At 46.1% G+C, this 19,843-nt stretch overlaps 2 protein-coding genes and 1 long non-coding RNA gene across 12 annotated transcripts in view; 2 read left to right on the forward strand and 1 right to left on the reverse strand.

Moving 5' to 3' along the window:
- SLCO1A2 (solute carrier organic anion transporter family member 1A2) overlaps positions 1-5,495 on the forward strand; it is a 39,685-nt gene extending 34,190 nt beyond the window's left edge. For all 6 annotated transcript variants that reach the window (XM_081210009.1, XM_081210008.1, XM_081210007.1 and 3 more), the window contains 3 exons: positions 995-1,059; positions 2,647-2,764; positions 3,617-5,495. In XM_081210009.1, coding sequence (XP_081066135.1) covers positions 995-1,059; positions 2,647-2,764; positions 3,617-3,830 — 397 coding nt within the window. In that variant the 3' untranslated portion in view covers positions 3,831-5,495. The remainder of the gene's footprint in view (positions 1-994; positions 1,060-2,646; positions 2,765-3,616) is intronic.
- Positions 1-19,843, reverse strand: part of LOC308595878 — a 30,966-nt gene that overhangs the window by 6,539 nt on the left and 4,584 nt on the right. The window lies entirely within an intron of this gene.
- The window catches only part of LOC308595585 (solute carrier organic anion transporter family member 1C1-like), a 32,083-nt gene continuing 27,450 nt past the window's right edge, over positions 15,211-19,843 (forward strand). The window contains exon 1 of one of the 4 annotated variants that reach the window (XM_081209994.1): positions 15,211-15,265. In XM_081209994.1, the coding sequence (XP_081066120.1) occupies positions 15,226-15,265 (40 nt within the window). In that variant the 5' untranslated portion in view covers positions 15,211-15,225. The other 3 variants (XM_081209995.1, XM_081209997.1, XM_081209996.1) reach the window with 3 other exon arrangements.

The following is a 19,843-nucleotide window of genomic DNA, read 5'->3' on the forward strand; positions in this document are numbered from 1 at the left end:
ATGCCCTGAAGTGTGGTCACGTTATTAATACACGTGCCCTTTGGAGCGTGGGATCACACTGTGCCGAAACAGCTCCCAAGCTCTCCCCATACAAACCGTCCAAAACTTTCCGTTCATCCTCTGAGGCCTTTCTTTGTGTGCCTGCTCCATGAGAGGTCTGAAGGTGGCAACACGAGAACAGGTCCTTTTCTGTAGTGGCTTCTAAAGTGGGATGCTTTCCCCAGGGAGGTCCACCTGACGCCTTCACTGTATATTTTTAGGAGCCAGACGAAAACTTTCCTCAGGCCTTTGGCTGATTTATATCCTACAGCCTTTTGAATGTGTCTGTGAAATGGGGAGGTTATTGTTTTGCTGTTTTGTTTAGCCAGTGTGGTGTAGTGGTTAAGAGCAGTGAACTTGTAATCTGGTGAACCGGGTTCGATTCCCCGCTCCTCCACATGCAGCTGCTGGGTGACCTTGGGCCAGTCACACTTCTCTGAAGTCTCTCAGCCCCACTCACCTCACAGAGTGTTTGTTGTGGGGGAGGAAGGGACAGGAGATTGTTGGCTGCTTTGAGACTCCTTAGGGTAGTGATAAAGCGGGATATCAAATCCAAACTCTTCTTCTTCTTATTTTCATGATTTTCCCTGTATTTTATTATGTGAAACACCCTGTGATCATATGGCGAATAAACTAAAAATTAAAATAAAAGCAGTTGGGCAGGGGTAGGAAACTAGATTCAGTTGGGGGGCTGCATCCAGATGTTGCCAACCTTCCCTGAGGCCACTTTGACATATAGTTCTCATATGATTGTAATTTCATATGATGCCATAGGACTGCAGCATCAGTTTGTAGCTGGAAAGGAAGAATCTTCTGGCTGCAAAATGTGTCCCTTGCTCACATATGATTAATGGAGCGTAAGAGTTAATTGTTTAACGCTGCAGTTCAACAGCAATGTTATGCATAGTGCCTTTTCTCATTTATTGGTTTCATGGAAAATTCTCTTCTTCTCCAGATCCCTAAAACCCGAGGAAAAGTCATTTGGTGTGGGTCTCCACTCTCTGGCAGAAAGAGTTTTTGGTAAGGTGCTGGTTACTTTAAATTGCACTTCAAAAAGATGAGCAGGCACATCCAAAACATACATTTACAGGATTATTACATCACTTTAAACAACCATAGCTTCCCCCAAAGAATTCTGGGAGCTGTAGTTTGTTAAGGGTACTGAGAGTTGTTAGGAGACCCCTGTTCTCCACACAGAACTACAATTCCCAGAGTGTTTGAGCAGTCAATTCCTCTTCCCAAGGAACTCTGGGAATTGTACCTCTGAGAGGCAAATATGGGCCTCCTAAAAATTTTCAGCTGTCTTAACAAACTACAGCTCTCAGGATAGACGGATTTTAGGATATGGTAAGCCGACAAATGGATCACTTCATAAACCTAGACAGCATCTTAAAAAGCAGAGACATCACCTTGCCAACAGAGGTCCGTATAGTTAAAGCTATGGTTTTCCCAGTAGTGATGTATGGAAGTGAGAGCTGGACCATCAAGAAGGCTGATCGCCAAAGAATTGATGCTTTTGAATTATGGTGCTGGAGGAGACTCTTGAGAGTCCCATGGACTGCAAGAAGATCAAACCTCTCCATTCTGAAGGAAATCAGCCCCGAGTGCTCACTGGAAGGACAGATCCTGAAGCTGAGGCTCCAATACTTTGGCCACCTCATGAGAAGAGAAGACTCCCTGGAAAAGACCCTGATGTTGGGAAAGATGGAAGGCACAAGGAGAAGGGGATGACAGAGGACGGGATGGTTGGACAGTGTTCTCGAAGCTACCAGCATGAGTTTGACCAAACTGCGGGAGGCAGTGGAAGACAGAAGTGCCTGGCATGTTCTGGTCCATGGGGTCATGAAGAGTCGGACACGACTAAACGACTAAACAACAACAACAACAACAAGCTGACAAATTACGCAGAGGTTACATTCCAGGGACCACGCCTAAAGCCAAAATTGCATCTAGTCAAAACAGACTGGGTGCAATAGCAGGTGGAACGGTCACAGTCCCCCCCCCGGATGCCCATCCCCTTTCTGCCCCTTTTGAATTTCATTATTATTATTTTTGCTAAGCTAATAAAGCTGAATGCACACAAATTAAATGTGCCTAAATTGCGGTCTTACTGTATATGGTTCTATTTACACATATATACAGTCTAGGCAAAAGATGGAGGGGCTCACAGCATAAACATTTCAACGGATCTTGCCATAGCTTTATGGCCAGCACAGAGCAAGACATGTCTCTGTGTCTCCAGCTTCCAGCATCAACCAAAACTCACACACACATGCAGTCCTGCTTGGCCTGTTGTTCTCCATACTAGCATGGCATGGCATCTAGCCGGGTGAAGTGGGAGCAGCAACCCCTTTGTTTCCATGGCAACAGGGCAACCTCTTTGGACATGTAAATGGCAGTACTCAGCTGGCCACTTGGGCCGTTGTTTTTCAAAGAAACTTGTCTGACCAGTTCAATGGCCTCTTCTGCTAGGTTGTAAACCTCCTTGGTGCAGAATCACAGGCCTTGGCGTGACCCCCCCCCAAAAAAAACCCCTATCATAACAGTGTACTGTTTACAAAAGCCCCCCAAATGACCCTTCTTGTCTTTATGTCGTATTCCATGTAGCTGGAATCCCATCACCTATTTATTTTGGAGCGATGATTGACACTACCTGTTTGAAATGGGGAACCAAGAGCTGCGGTGGTGAAGGAGCCTGCCGGATGTACGATTCTGACACATACAGGTATCGCTGGCAGATCCCTGTCTCTCTTGCTTTGTGCTATCCCTAGAATATTGTAGGGCAGCTGGGAGGGCAGCCTACACAGTAGCTTCTAGGTCAGGCTTCCTCAACCTCGGCCCTCCAGATGTTTTTGGCCTACAACTCCCATGATCCCTACCTAGCAGGACCAGGGGTCAGGGATGATGGGAACTGTAGTCTCAAAACATCTGGAGGGCTGAGGTTGAGGAAGCCTGCTCTAGGTGTTGCTGCACTTACATCTCCCATCACCCCAACCTGTGGTCATGCTGGTTGGAATTGCCTCCAACAACATCTGGAGGGGCACAGCTGCAAATGGATGCAGCTGATGCCTCTGGGTTCAGTCCAGTTTATTCTGCAGCATCACATATCAGGCTGAGTGAATGAATGAATGGAGGGGTGGGAAGCCTGTGGCCTTGCCCAAATTTTGATGGACTACAACACCCAAATCCCTGACCATTCTAGGTCTGATGGGAGCTGTACGGGCACTGCATTGACTAGGTCTGCTCCAGAGCCTTGGAAGATAGCTTTGAGGCTGCCACAGCCACTAAGTGGTGCATGTATCTTCTTCTTTGGCGATCACTTGTAGCTGAGTAAGATTGTTTTCCATGAACATGGTTTTAACAATGAGTCTGTAAGTGACTGTGGAGGCCAATTCTGGATCCACACGTCCTTCCACAGTGGGGACATTGGTTCCCGGGCAGGAGTTGATCATGGTGTGGATTTGCCAAGCATACCTTCCTCTTAGCACATTTCTCCCTTGCATTCTGGAGCATGAGAACTTCTGGATACGGTGTTCTATGGGTGCTCTTTACTGATGCTGTCCAAATTGCATTCCAGGCAGCTGTACCTGGGTGTGCCCTCAGCCCTCCGTGCTGTGTCCTACATCCCGTGTGTGCTTGTGCTCCTCATTTTAAGGAAACAGAACAAGACCTTGGTGCAGGAGGACAAAGAATTGGAAGCCAGAGAAGAGGAAAATGGGTCAGTAGAACAGAAGGATGCACCTGCAGCCCAGAACAGCACACATTTACATCAAGAGACAAAAGACTTGTAAAAAGCAGACTTTAAAGAGGACTGGTGGCTTTAAGGTTGTACATCAAATGTAGGTCATTATCACTTTTCCAAGTCACCTCTAGAGATCTTTCCAGAATACATATATTACATACAGCAGAGTATGGGGTGACTAGTGTGGCTCGTTCTTCATGACTAAAGTTGTAAGTACTGTGTGTTCTATACTGTCATAGCTGAGACTTTGGGTTTGTGCTTTTTTTGGGTGCACACGTGTTTCTGCAATAATTGTTCCCACATATCATTTCAAGATTTCTACAAAATAACGGAAAGAAGGGGCCATGGCAGCTTTCGTTCGCTCCAATTTTTCACTTAGGCTGGATCTAGGCTAAAACCATCCAAAAAATGTTTCAGGAAGATGTGTTGTAAACCTCGTAATGGGAAATCACGTTGGCGAAAGACAGAACTCTACAGCGCCATTTGGTGTCACAGTGTTATAAGACGTTTAAAGCGCTTTTTCTTGACTAATGTAGCTGAGTCCTTAATACAGTGGTACCTCGGGTTAAGTACTTAATTCGTTCTGGAGGTCCGTTCTTAACCTGAAACTGTTCTTAACCTGAAGCACCATTTTAGCTAATGGGGCCTCCCACTGCCGCCACGCCGCCGGAGCACAATTTCTGTTCTCATCCTGAAGCAAAGTTCTTAACCCGAGGTACTATTTCTGGGTTAGAGGAGTCTGTAACCTGAAGCGTATGTAACCCGAGGTACCACTGTACATTTGTTGCTCTGTCCGCACTGTACATTTTAAGCAGAATGATACCACTTAAACACAATCATGGCTTCCTCCAAAGAATCCTGGGAACTGTGCTTTGTTTGGTTTTTCAAAAATAATTTTCACTAAGTTTTCAAATTTTACATTTCAAAATAGGCATCTTTCATTATACCCATGCATTCAACGACTTCCCTCCCTCCCCTTCCAAGATTCTATTGATTTGCTTACATATTTTTATATATCTGTCTTAATTCAATTCTCCCCTCTTACATCCCTTCTAAATAGGTTATACTGTTGAATTTACCTTAGTGCTGTCAGCGTTTTCGGAAACTGTGCTTTGTTAAGGGTGCTGAGAGTTATGAGGAGACCCCCGTGACTCTGCGAAGAGGATTTACTTGTTAAACCACTCTGGGAATTGTAGCTCTGTGAGGGGAAGAAGGGTCCCCAATAACTCTCTCTTAGCACCCTTAACAAACTACAGTTCCCGGGATTCTTAGCGCCCCACTGCAATGTCTGTCTAAAGTGGTATAATAGTGCTTTAATGTATAGTGTAGATGGGGCATTCATTCATGATGGATCTCAAGAGGACATACAGAAGATTCCCAGGTGGTGGAGACCCAGACCTGCTTGGCTTCAGGCAGGTTGCTGGAAACTGGCACAGTGCAGAGGCAGGAGATGCTACATGGAGCTTGGCTTTCAGCAAAGCTGATGGAATGAGCCCTGCTTTCAATCTCAGACCCTCCAAATGTCCCTATTTCCCAGGGACATCCCTGGTTTAGTGAAGCCGTCCTGGTTTCTTATTTGATCCTGGATTGTCCCACTGTCCCTTAGGGTGTCCCTATTTTCATTGCAGAGATGTCGGAGGGTATGGCGCTATCTAACCCTGAGACCCCCAGGTATAGGGCGGTATATAAATTCAATAAATAATGATAATAACAACCCCCGAGCTGTCTGAAAGCAATCCTGTACAGTGAAGGTTTTTATAACTGTCTTGTTATGGTTTTATATATGTTGGAATCTGCCCAGAGCGGCTGGGGCAACCCAATCAGATGTGTGGGGTATAAATAGTAAAGTTATCATAATGGAATGGGACGTCCCTATTTTCATTGGAGAAATGTTGGAGGGTATGCCATCTTTCCTACTGAGGCAGCCTGATGGAATGGTTGCATCCAGGTGAGAGGAAGCCTGATGGAGCTGGCCTGTCACACCTGAGCTGATGGAGGAAGCGGGTAGCTCTGTGGTCTAAAATTCTGAGCCACTTGGGCTTGCTAATCAGAAGGTCAGTGGTTTGAATCCCCACGACGGAGTGAGCTCTCATTGCTCCGTCCCAGCTCCTGCCAACCTAGCAGTTCAAAAGCACACCAGTTCAAGTTGATAAATAGGTACTGTTGCAGCGGGAAGGTAAACGGTGTTTCCGTGTGCTCTGGCGTCCATCACGGTGTCCCGTTGCACCAGAAGCAGTTTAGTCATGCTGGCCACATGACCTGGAAAGCTGTCTGCGGACAAACACCGGCTCCCTCGGTCTGAAAGCGAGATGAACGCTGCAACCCCATAGTTGCCTTTGAGTGGACTTAACCGTCCAGGGGTCCTTTACCTTTACCTTACCTTTTACCTGATGGAGTGAGCTTGGCTTCCCAGCTCTCCAAATAATGCCAGGTGCTGGCACCAGGCCTGCTTTCAACACGACAACAAGCATAGTGCAGTGTCCTCACTCAAGAAATGCCAGGGAGCCGTCCACCTCTTCCTAAGCAAGAGTTAAGAACCTCTTCAGCATTTCTCTCAAGTTCGTCTTCTTGCGCAAAGGTAACCGGGGAAACCTGAAAGGATACACTGCGTTCAAGTCCCACAGCAGGGAGAAAACAAGAAGCCTTTGTTAGTTAATCAGTGGATTTGAATATCATCCTGGGTTCTCTCTCTCTCTCGTTGCCAAGTGTTTCCAGACCTACTTAACTTGCATTTTTCATATCTTAATGGCAGGGAGGAAATTCATGGACCTCTCCCTCGGATTCTAGAGCATGAGACTCTTAACCTAAGGGTTGTGGGTTCGAGTCCTACACAGGACAAGAGATTCCTGCATTGCAGGGGGTTGGACTAGATTATCCGCATGGTCCTTTCCAACTCTATGGTTCTATGATTCTGTGCTATGCATCTGATCACTATGGGAAGACAAGTAGGAGCTGCAACGCAGTGTTGCAGCACATCCCCACTTGCTTGGTGGAATGTTCTTGTTCAGGGCTTCAGCTGTTCTGGTGTAGAAGCCTTGCCATGCTATTCAAGTCGCTTCAGAAGTTGGGAAAGGACAAATGATGCCTTTCCCCCCCTCCCCTCTCACCCCCTCCTCTCAGGGACTTCCCTTGCTCTGCTATATCCTGTAGGTATCCTGACTGGAATAACAGGCTTGATTAGAGACCTGCAAGTTAAACTGACAGCTCAGGCCTCTCACACACATCTGTTCTTCGCAGGAACATTTCCAAAGCGGAACAGGGCAAGCACAAAGGACATGGAGCAGCACCACCTCGTGGTAGACCGTAGGGATGCACAAATCTGTCAATTTCAGCTTCTCGTTTTCCCTATTTTAAGAGTGTTTCACTGCGTTTCCACATCAGTTTTCTTTTTTTTTAAGCCCTCACAAAAAAAAAAATAAATTGCAGAATTTTAGTGTGCATTTTGTCTAATGCATACATTTTAAACAAGCACTGATATACTGCTGTTTTGGGGGGTTTTTTTTGCTTGGCTATCATGCATTTTTAGCTACATTCTCCTCTAATTTACACATTTTTCCATGCCCCACCTCTTGCTGTTGGAGAACTGCATCACAAAATGCAGGGAAATGTGAATTTCAAAGGGTAGCTGTGATTTGGTTCACATTTTGTTTCTGAAAGTGCACTAAAATGCAAACCGAACCAAATTCCTCCCCCACACCTAGTTAGCGCTCTTGCTTAGACAACATATAATAGCCATTACCATACATTATATATAGCCATTAAAATACCATAGTAGCGGATGGATGCTAGACCCCCAACCTGATAATTTTATAGCCATACAGCGGGGCCTCTAACAAAATTATGGCAAGTGGGGAAGGGAAAATCGTATCCCTTTTCTTTCATTCATTCCTCTTGAAACATCAGCGAATGCAATGCAGGGAGGGAGAGTGTAATCTTGAGCAGAGGCACAGCCTATGTTTAAAGCACACCTGCGTGACTTCCCCCAAAGAATGCCGGGAGCTGTAATTCCCCCCCCCGAACTACCATTCCCACAATTCTTTGAGGGAAGTCATGCACTTTAAATGTGCTTCCTTACGGCATGCATCCTCTCCAACTCTAATTCCACCACCCCTTTTAGGATACAGTGGGCCCTCGGAAGTCGAACGGAATCCATTTCAGAAGTCCGTTCGACTTCCAAAATGTTCGGAAACCAAGGCGTGAAAGCTCTTGCAGCCAATCGGAAGCCGCGGAAGCTGCGTCGTATGTTCGGGTTCCAAAGAACGTTTACAAACTGGAACACTCATTTCCGGATTTGCAGTGTTCGGGAGCCAAAACGTTTGACTTGCAAGGCGTTTGTGAACCAAGGTATGACTGTATTAACCACAAGCAATCATAGCTTTGAGCGGGTCAATGCATAATAATAATAATAATAATAATAATAATAATAATAATTTATTATTTGTACCCCGCCCATCTGACTGGGTTTCCCCAGCCACTCTGGGTAGCTTCCAACAAAGTATTAAAATTCAGTAGTCTGTTAAACATTAAAAGCTTCCCTAAAGAGAGCTGCCTTCAGATGTTTTGGGACTACAATTCCCATCATCCCTGACCACTGTTCCTGTTTGCTAGGGATGCATCTTGTCTCTTGCCCTTATCCTTTCCCCCCCACCATCTTGTACACAAGAAAAGCTGCAGCATAGTTCAGCTGCAGCAAAGTATTCTGGATCCAAACTCCATTCTGGAGCAGGGCCCAGGGCTAGATGAGATGGCCCAAGCCCTGGGGTGGGGCGGGGCAGGAATTGCACACCTTTGTGCCACGGTGCAAAAAGGGCAGAGAGCCTCTCTCGCATTTGATCTGGCGGTGGTGCATTGCCACAGAGATGCAGTTTCTGTGAACTGCCCTGAGACCTCTGGGTATAGGGCAGTATAAAAATTCAATAAATAATAATAAAACAATAATATACACAATACACTCCTATGTTAGGAACATAGGAAGCTGCCTTCTACCAAGGCATTGAGTCCATCTTCTATCTACCCTGAGAGGCAGTAGCTCTGAGAGGATACAGACAGGTGATATTCCCAGCCCTACCCAAAGACGCACAGGGCTGGACCTTCTCTATGCTAAGCCAGGCACCCCCAAACCCAGGCCTCCAGATGTTTTGGGACTACAACTCCCATCATCCCTAGCTAACAGGACCAGTGGACAGGGATGATGGGAATTGTAGTCCCAAAACGTCTGAAGGGCTGAGTTTGGGGATGCCTGTTAAGCTAAGGGTTGGTAAGCTAACAATTCTTCTTGTCCACTTGCTTTCCCCCAGGGAAAACTGCTCTTTAGCGCTCTGTCAGAGCAAACAGCCACTTGGGTTTTCTCTGGATGGGCGTTTGCTCCAATATACCACTAAAGAGCAGGTTTTCCATGAGAAAGGAGCAGCACAAGGGGAAAACCACTCATTGCTTTCTAGGCATGGGACAAGCAGGTGCACAGATAAGCCCTAATGTTCTACTACTGAGCTGTGGCCATATCTTGCCATGAGTTCGAAAACTGCAAATGTAAAACAAAAAACAGAAAGTTGGCAAGAAAGGGATTCTAGAGACGGGTGGACAAAATGGAGAATTATGAAGAACCGGAACCTTGAGCAAAACACACACACACATACACACAAAAAAGTAAAGGACCCCTGGTGGTTAAGTCCACTCAAAGGTGTCTATGGGGTGCAGTGCTCATCTCGCTTTCAGGTCGAGGGAGCCGGCCTTTGTCCACAGACAGCTTTCCGGATCATGTGGCCAGCATGACTAAACTGCTTCTGGTGCAACGGGACACCGTGACGGAAACCAGAGCTCACGGAAATGCCATTTACCTTCCTGCCACAGTGGTAGCTATTTATCTACTTGCACTGGTGTGCTTTCGAACTGCTAGGTTGGAAGGAACTGGGACACAGCAAAGGGAGCTCACTCCGTCGCGGGGATTCAAACCGCTGACCTTCCGATCGGCAAGCCCAAGAGGCTCAGCGTCACTCGCGTCCCTAGAGCATAGAACCTGAAGAATGGAATGGGTCGCTGGCACCCAGGGCGGGACATGTTTTGTGCCCCCTGGATGAACTGGGCAGCAGTTAATCTCTTTGCCAGCCGTTTAATTGAGGGAGTCTCTTTTTCCAAACTAGGCCCAGCCCTGGAAACAAGGGTGAGAAAGACATAGCCAGGAGCACTGCTGCGTCACCCCACTCTCCTGTCCTTGCAGCAAGGCACTCTGGGCAATGTACATAACAACAACAACAACAACAACAACAACAACAACAACAACAACAACATATTATTTATACCCCGCGACTTCGAACAGAATATTAAAATACAATAACCAATTAAACATTAAAAACTTCCCTAAACAGGGCTGCCTTCAGATGTCTTCTAAAAGTCTGGTAGTTGTTGTTCTCTTTGACATCTGGTGGGAGGGTGTTCCACTGGGTGGGTGCCACTACCGAGAAGGCCCTCTGCCTGGTTCCCTGTAATTTGGCTTCTTGCCGCAAGGGAACCACCAGAAGGCCCTCGGCACTGGACCTCAGTGTCCAGGCAGAACGATGGGGGTGGAGATGCTCCTTCAGGTATACTGGACCTCCCAGGTATACATGGGAGGCCCCCTTGCCTCCCCCCTCTTGGCTGGCCCAGGGTCAGTGTGTGCCTGGGCATCCCTTTGCCAGCCACAAGGAGGAGGAGGCAACGCTGCCCCAGCCCCAAAGGCCTGGCGTGGGCACAGTTTGCTTCCCTGCGGCTCCAGCCTTGATGAGGAAGCCCATCATGGGGGCATCTGGTTGCACCCCCTTGGAAATTTGCACCCAGGGCCATGGTCCCCTGCACCCCCCTACTATGCCACTGATCTGGACTCACGTACTAGGAATCCATTTTAAAATATGAAGTTTGTCTAATCACTGTTCCGTATCAAAGTTTAGACGCCGTTATTTAAATGAACACAAATATACTGCCCATTTCATGCTGATGGATGGGGAAGCGGAACAATGCTGTTTGCAATGCATCTTTTCTATGGGCTCATTGTCCCGGCGCAGTTTTCTGGAAAGTTGGATCAACAGGTAGGACGGTTGCTACACACCGTTTACGGTTCGTGACCAAGCCTTGCCTCTGCAATACTGCTGACAGAGGCCGTTCCTCTAGCCAACTCCTGCCTTGTTGCTTTTAAAACTTCAGAACTTAAAACATTCAGATTTTAAACACCTGATGCTGGCTTCACATTTTCAGTTTGGTCCACATTTGTTTGGCAGTGATACTGATGAGGAGATTCACTGTTAACCATTAAACATCTGTGAAGGAACCCAGCCTTCTAATTATTGGACCCTTTCACTGACACTGTGCTGCGGGTTTAGCAGGGGATTAAACAGTAAGCACTGGTTTAAATGAGTTGATAATTTAACACATTTCTGAGGTGAGGGTGGCAAATGTGGGTCTAATGCTACATGGGTTCAGTTTCATGTGACTGAAGGTTTCTGAGGCTGCGCTAACACTTCTGTTTGCAGTGCACTCTCAGCCCTGGCGTTTTATTTATACCAGTGAGAGCCAGTGTGGTGTAGTGGTTCAGAGCGGTAGACTCGTAATCTGGTGAACCGGGTTCGCGTCTCCGCTCCTCCACATGCAGCTGCTGGGTGACCTTGGGCCAGTCACACTTCTCTGAAGTCTCTCAGCCCCACTCACCTCACAGAGTGTTTGTTGTGGGGGAGGAAGGGAAAGGAGAATGTTAGCCGCTTTGAGACTCCTTCGGGTAGTGATAAAGCGGGATATCAAATCCAAACTCTTAATCTGTGTTCACACTTCCAAAACTCTTATGTATCCTTTACCTTGTTGTGAAATGCTTCTGTTTCATACCTTGTTTCGCAAACCAGTTTCACACCAATTAGCACCCCTAATTCATCTCTGCCAAGGTGTGAACATATTTGCATGAGGCAAATGCCTCCTGGTGTATACACAATCAGAAACAAATTGGTACGCATTCGTTTGATCTGTATTTTGATCATATTGTGTGCCAATCAATCCCCCTGGGTCTGAGAGTTTTTCTTGTTGTTCCATGGCTATGCTTTGCAAACAAAAATCCAATCTCACTCCCTGAATTGAAGCTCGGTTAAGCAACACCTCTCTTTGGATTTTCTGCACATCTGGTAAGATCCGATCCAGCTGGTAAGATCAGCAGCTGTGGAACACAAAATGGTGCACAGTAACATCAAAAATTGCAAAAGTACAGTGGTACCTCAGGTTACAGACCCTTCAGGTTACAGACTCTGCTAACCCAGAAATAGTACCTCGGGTTAAGAACTTTGCTTCAGGATGAGAACAGAAATCGTGTGGCAGCGGTGTGGCGGCAATGGGAGGCCCCATTAGCTAAAGTGGTACTTCAGGTTAAGAACAGTTTCAGGTTAAGAAGGGACCTCCAGAACGAATTAAGTTAACCCGAGGTACCACTGTATTAGAAAATTTTTGCAAACTCTATTTTTCCTGTATTATATAATACAGGCTATGCACATGACACAAAACGTTATACAGTTACATATACAAATACCGATCTACCAATTTCAGGGTGACCTTTTTTCAAAAGATTTGGAAATGGCAGTTCATTCCTTTGTTTTTAGGCAAAAGTTCATCTAGCTCAGCTACAGGAACATGAGGTTGTACAAAAAAAAAGTTATAAACCCATGCCGCTCGCAAGCCCCCATGCAGGCAAGGAAGTCCAAATCCACTTCAAGGACACATCCAGCCAGTAAATGACAGTCACAGAGAGGGTGAAGCAGGAGCAGTAAGGGGTATAGCTGAGAAGGGGACTTGGGGGGGGGGGGCAGGAGATCTCCAGACCAGATAGAGGGGCTTGGGAAGTTGCATTCACATCCCAGGTCTCAGTTTCCCAATCCATGGCTTACTATCCAAAACAGACACAGGGAAGTCACAAAAGAGGTGGGAGCTATTTAAGTGTGCAGAGACAGCAGCAAGAACGCTTCTAGCCCAGAGATGGAAAGATAGAGAAGGAAAGATGGAGGAAAGAAGAGTGGCAGATGAAACTGATGGAGTATGCAGAAATGGCAAGACTGACGGGAAAGATCGGAAACCAGGTAAACAAAGTATTCTTAAAAGATCGGAATAACCTTTTAATATATTTCAAAGACCACAGTTGAAATCATTGGCAGGGATAACAATGACACTTGTAAAGTGAAATGAACTTTGGTTAATGTGATTATATAATAGACTGATAATGGTAAAAGATGCAGGAAGAAAGGTTAAACTTTTTGAAATGGAACCCATGGAGGGAGGGAAGGAGGTCTGAAGGTTCGAAAGAGCCTTCTTTTATTTTTATGTTTTGGAACAATTATGGCGATTGAATAACTTTATGTAAAATCAATAAAAAATTATTTAAAAAGGAAAGAAAGAAAGAAAGAAAGAAAGAAAGAAAGAAAGAAAGAAAGAAAGAAAGAAAGAAAGAAAGAAAGAAAAGAGGTGGGGCTGGGAAGAGAGGTGGGGACAATCACCCGCCTCCCCATTATACCTTCTGAAACTGGCCCTGCAGATAATTCTTCCTTCCAAAAAAAATCCAACTGCCGACACATCAGATTAAACCATAATAAGGGAAGAGCTCTTTTCAATGGGTTGCAAGCGATTTGATAAGATAATAGCCCAAACAATGCCAGTATTTGAATCCTGGCGCAGTTTTATTGCTACGTATGACAGGCAAGACTCTGCCTCCCCCTCCCTCTTGTTCAGCATCTGTCTGGAGCCACTGGCTGTGTGAGGGGTTAGGGCGTCTGACTAGGATCCAGACATCCAGGGTTCAAACCCCCACTTGGCCATGAATTTCACTGGGTGACCCTGCCTAACCCACTTTGCAGGGTTGTTGTGGAGATTAAATTGGGGTGGGACCACGTACACAACTTTGAGCTCACTGGAGAGAGAAAGGTGGTTTATAAATCCAATAAATAAATAAATCTGGAGCAAGGGCCCATCACAATGCATACACCCGGAGCTGTTTCTCTGGGTCATCTAAATCTGTGCAGACCCTGGAGCGGTACTTGCATCCACCCAGTAATGGGCTGGATACAGAACAATAAACTGAGGCAAAATCCCAACAAGCTGTGTCTCACACACCAGGGATTGACCTCAGGAACTAGGAGCCCAGCCTTAGGAGATACAAATCTCTCATGAAAGGGAAGGGTTGGACCTACAGCCAAGCTGAAACAAGTAAGCACAGAGAAACAGACTTGATCCTGAGAAGAGGTTGGGCAGCGGTCCAAAATCAATATCACAAGGAATTCAGTGACAAGGGAGGTATTAGCTTCAAGTGGAGGGTTGTGTTTTCCCCAACACTGGAGAAGGCTCAAGAGGAGAACCTCATACACTCTGTCCTCCCAGACCACACCCGAAAAACAGCTGCAGGTAATGAAAGAACCTCTGGGGTTGATTACTCTCAAGTAGACATCTCTCACACAAGTCGCATGCTGACTCCATGTCTGTAGACACATGCTCTTCAGCCTGGGGGTTTGAGGGCCTTCTCGAGAACTGTGTATGTAACCTGAAGCGTATGTAGCCCAAGGTACCACTGTATTAAGTTAATACCCCTGAACTACAGCCCTTCCCCAAATTTATTGGGAGTGGGAACAGCTGTGTTCTCTAAAGTGGTGTGAATAAAATATACGTAGGGACGTTGGCAACTGTCACATCACAGGTCCCTGTACCTCATGTACCCCTGAGGGTCATCTAGTCCAACCCTGGCAGTGCAGGAATCTCAGTACAGTGGTACCTCGGGTTACAGACGCTTCAGGTTACAGACTCCACTAACCCAGAAATAGTACCTCAGGTTAAGAACTTTGCTTCAGGATGAGAACAGAAATCGTGCTCCGGCGGCGCGGCAGCAGCAGGAGGCCCCATTAGCTAAAGTGGTGCTTCAGGTTAAGAACAGTTTCAGGTTAAGAACGGACCTCCGGAACGAATTAAGTTCTTAACCTGAGGTACCACTGTATTGTCTTACACTGACTGGCAGTGGCTCTTCAGGGGTTTTAGACGAGGCCTTCTCTGCTCTGCTGGGGATTGAACAGCAGACCTTCTGCATGCCAAGCAGATGTTCTGCCACTCAGCCGCCGCCCTTCGATTCCCGCATTACAGGGGGTTGGGCTAGATGACCGCTGGGGTCCCTTCTAACCCTACAATTCTACAATTCCATTCTTTCCACCTGCTTCTCTCTCTGACAGGGTTCGGCTGAACTGCACAGCTTGCTTTGAGGTCCTCGGCAGGCATCTCGCAAGCCACAATTGGGTCACACGGGCAGCGTGTTAAAACACGCCGGAGAGAAGGCTGTGCCTTGTTTCTGCTTCAGATATAATTTAGTATGGTCATATGCAAGCTTCGTCTTACAAGCCACAATTGATTCATGTGAGCAACAAGGCATGCTTGCATCTCTCCTGAAACCACATGACCTCTGGCTCGCAATGTACTCTAGCAGTGCGATAGGCTCCCAAAACTCTAGACGTGAGTCTTTCTGCAATAACTTCTGCCTACTTAAATTTTGTTTGCTCGTTTTTTCCTGCTCTGGCCTCCAGCCAGGGTGAGGAATACACCCGTTCGCTGTGGATTTCATGAGACGATCACCTGTCTTTGGTGAGGGAACAGTTCCACATTCTCTTTCACCTGATGCCCTCAGGACTGAAGAACTTCCAGGATCCCACCCCTCCTTCTATTCTCCTTTCCTTTTTCAAAAAGGAAAGGAAACGTTGAAAACATGTGGTTTCTTTGGAATAGCTCGGCTTGCTAACTTTGCGGGCAACCTGCCAGCTTAGCAGCCGTGAGATAATCTGCAGTTCATTTAAGCAAGCAGCAGCAGCAACAATAACAGAAAATGCCTTTGCGTTGGTGGTTATAGGGGAATTTGGGAAGCCAGCCGTGTTGCAACACGGTGGGCCGGTCTCCACCTTTTAAAGGAGGCCGGTCCCTGACAGTGACGTTGAGCTCTCTCCTCCTTGCTCCAGAAGCAACAAGGAACATTGCTTGACTGACCAGGGGTCCAAGTAAGTTCTCTCTCTCTGCTTCTGCCCAGCTCTTTCTGTCGCTTCCATTTAATGCTCTGACACTTTGAGGAATGTGTTGCCGAGCAAATGCACGATGACCTCTTGACTGAGCTTCGCTTTAAATGGACAGGGGGCTGTTGTTCTTTCCATCCCACAAAAGCCTCCTTTTTTAGCACGCTCATGAATTGTGACTTGTTCAGGCCTCTCGGCCACTGTTTGTTGTCTTATTTTTAAATGCCTATTTATATGTTACTTGCTCAGCAGGGCTTTAACTCAGTGGCAGAACCCTTGCCTTGCATGGAGAAGGTCCCAGGTTGAGTTCTCAGAGACCCTCTGCCAGTCAGTGCAAGCTATATAGAGCTGGGTGTTCTCTGTATAAGGGAGCTCCCCATGTTCTTTGGAGGGAAAGACTTGTAGCTCAGTGAGAGAGCATGCAGGAGATCCCAGATTCAATCCCTGAGACCTCCAGCTATGACTCGGAATGTCCCCTGCTGGAAACCCTGGAGAGATGCTGCCAGTCAGTGTGGACAATACTGAGTTAGGTGGACCAATGGTCTGAGTCAGGATAAGGCAGCTTCCTATGTTATGAATATCGATGCAAAATAGAACTGCCCCGGTTTCCAGTCTGTTCAATTCAAAACGTAGGTGCTTATCTTTGAACCTGAGTCCCAGAGACCTGCCAGTAGGGCTGTGCTGAGGAACTGCAATTCTGTGGATTGAAGTGCACAAATCTGCAGATCCGGGATGGAATCCTTCTTCAGATTTTGCACTTGTTTGCACTTTCTGATGCCGTTCTTGGTGGGAGAGCGTGTGCACAGAAATGAGAAAAATAAATAGGCAACGTTTTGAAGAAAAGAAGGAGAAAAACCGGCTGAGTTCTGCTGGCCTTTAAATCATGCAGGATTATTCATTGACTGATAATCTCCAGATTCAGGGGCAGAATGACCCTGGAACCTGATTGTTGGGCACTGGCATGATCAGGTAAGGACTTTGGGGCAGATGTCCAGAGTCCAGCACAATGAGTAGGAAAGCCACCAAATTAATTGGTTCTGGTTTACCACTTTTTGGAGTAAGTTAAAAAAAACGATCTAACCAGAAGAGTCCGCGACCAGAAAGAGGAGGAACACCACAAAGAATGGAAGAAATTTAATGATTATTTAGCTAAATTTGTTAAGCTAAAATAACTGGAAGTAGCGTCCAGATACTTAATGGGCTTAGGGTTGTATTTATGTTAACTGATAAAATAATATGTTTTATACAAGAAGGAGAAGATTTAAAGATGTTAATGTTTAATTTAAAGGGTATTAAAATTGGGATTTGGAAAACCGTTATAAGGATATGCAATGAAATTCAGCTAAGGGGAAACGAGGAAGTCGGTTTACAAAGTAAATAACTGTTATTTTCAATAAGGTTATGGTTTATGTTTCAGTAGTAGATAGGTAGCCGTGTTGGTCTGCCATAGTCAAAATAAAAAAATTCCTTCCAGTAGCACCTTAAAGACCAACTAAGTTAGTTCTTGGTATGAGCTTTCGTGTGTATCTGAAGAAGTGTGCATGCACACGAAAGCTCATACCAAGAACTAACTTAGTTGGTCTTTAAGGTGCTACTGGAAGGAATTTTTTTATTATGGTTTATGTTTGTTATGTTTCGTTTGTTTTATGTTTTTGTTTGTCGTTGATATTGTAAAAACTAATAATTTTTTTTCAAAAAAACAAACACCCCCCCCCATCTAAATCAGGGGCATGAAACCATGCAGTCCAAAGTTTGGAATCATAAAGCAAAGGGGGAAGGAGAGAAAGGAAACCAAAGGTGGTTGAACCAGGCTTGTGCCAGGCAGATGTAGGGCAGAGCAGTATTTTATTTCCTATTTATTTATTTCATGAGATTTGTATCCCGCTAGATTGTAAAACCAACCAACCTCCAAGCAAAAAGAATAGAAGAATGTTATTAATTGAAACAATCAAAACATTCAAATAATTAAAACCAGCAATAAACTAAAAACACATCAGCATTGTAAATATCCAGATAGGTTTGTCTAAACCAAAAAGTTTTTAGCAGGCATCAAAAAGAATACAGCGAAGGCTCCTGCCAGATATCAATTGGCAGTGAGTTCCAAAGTGCTGCTAGGCTAAAAGATGGGTTTCTTATAAGCGCAAAGCGACTTTTGAACTCCTAACCCTTCCCAGGGATTGTGTGCAGTGGTGTCCATTGGGAGGGTGGAAGACCAACAGTAGGTGGAGCCAGAACCAACGAGAAGAGAAGCCAACTGATTTTAGTCTTGTCCCCATCCTCCTCGCCTGCTGAGTTCCGCGGGGGGCAATCTTGAGCCTGAGGAGGGGGAAGTTGACAGGCAGGACCCCATCCCTGGACTTGCTGAAAGTAAGAAGGCAGGCAACAGCTGGTGGGGCAGAACCTTGTTCACCCAAGTAGTCCAGCCTCCATGCAATGATTTCCTCACCACTGGCAATGGCGGAAGAGATATTCACTATGCCAGCTCCAGGGTTGCTGTGGTTTCCTTCTTGATTTGAAGGCAGGTTTAGGGGAAGTTATAGGTACTTTATGGGGATGCGGGTGGCGCTGTGGGTTAAACCACAGAGCCTAGGACTTGCCCACCAGAAGGTTGGCGGTTCATAGAATCATAGAGTTGGAATAGACCACAAGGGCCATCGAGTCCAACCCCCTGCCAAGCAGGAAACACCATCAGAGCACTCCTGACATATGGTTGTCAAGCCTCTGCTTAAAGACCTCCAAAGAAAAAGACTCCACCACACTCCTTGGCAGCAAATTCCACTGTCAAACAGCTCTTACTGTCAGGAAGTTCTTCCTAATGTTTAGGTGGAATCTTCTTTCTTGTAGTTTGGATCCATTGCTCCGTGTCCGCTTCTCTGGAGCAGCAGAAAACAACCTTTCTCCCTCCTCTATATGACATCCTTTTATATATTTGAACATGGCTATCATATCACCCCTTAACCTCCTCTTCTCCAGGCTAAACATGCCCAGCTCCCTTAGCCGTTCCTCATAAGGCATCGTTTCCAGGCCTTTGACCATTTTGGTTGCCCTCCTCTGGACACGTTCCAGTTTGTCAGTGTCCTTCTTGAACTGTGGTGCCCATAACTGGACACAGTACTCCAGGTGAGGTCTGACCAGAGCAGAATACAGTGGCACTATTACTTCCCTTGATCTAGATGCTATACTCCTATTGATGCAGCCCAGAATTGCATTGGCTTTTTTAGCTGCCGCGTTACACTGTTGGCTCATGTCAAGTTTGTGGTCAACCAAGACTCCTAGATCCTTTTCACATGTACTGCTCTCAAGCCAGGTGTCCCCCATCTTGTATTTGTGCCTCTCATTTTTTTTTGCCCAAGTGCAATACTTTACATTTCTCCCTGTTAAAGTTCATCTTGTTTGTTTTGGCCCAGTTTTCTAATCTGTCAAGGTCGTTTTGAAGTGTGATCCTGTCCTCTGGGGTGTTAGCCACCCCTCCCAGTTTGGTGTCATCTGCAAATTTGATCAGGATGCCCTTGAGTCCATCATCCAAGTCGTTGATAAAGATGTTGAATAAGACCGGGCCCAAGACAGAACCCTGTGGCACCCCACTAGTCACTCTTCTCCAGGATGAAGAGGAACCATTGATGAGCACCCTTTGGGTTCGGTCAGTCAGCCAGTTACAAATCCACTGAGTGGTAGCATAGTCAAGACCGCATTTTACCAGCTTCTTTACAAGAATATCATGGGGCACCTTGTTGAATGCCTTGCTGAAATCAAGGTAGGCTACATCCACTGCGTTCCCTTCATCTACCAGGCTTGTAATTCTGTCAAAAAACGAGATCAGGTTAGTCTGACATGACTTATTTTTCAGAAATCCATGCTGACTATTGGTGATCACAGCATTCCTTTCTAGGTGCTCACAGACTGTTTGCTGAATGATCTGCTCCAGAATCTTCCCTGGTATTGATGTCAGACTGACTGGGCGATAATTATTTGGGTCCTCTCTTTCCCCCTTTTTGAAAATAGGGAAACATTTGCCCTCCTCCAGTCTGCC

The sequence above is a fragment of the Podarcis bocagei genome, assembly GCF_964188305.1.
Source record: "Podarcis bocagei genome assembly, chromosome: 10".
Lineage (NCBI taxonomy): Eukaryota > Metazoa > Chordata > Lepidosauria > Squamata > Lacertidae > Podarcis > Podarcis bocagei.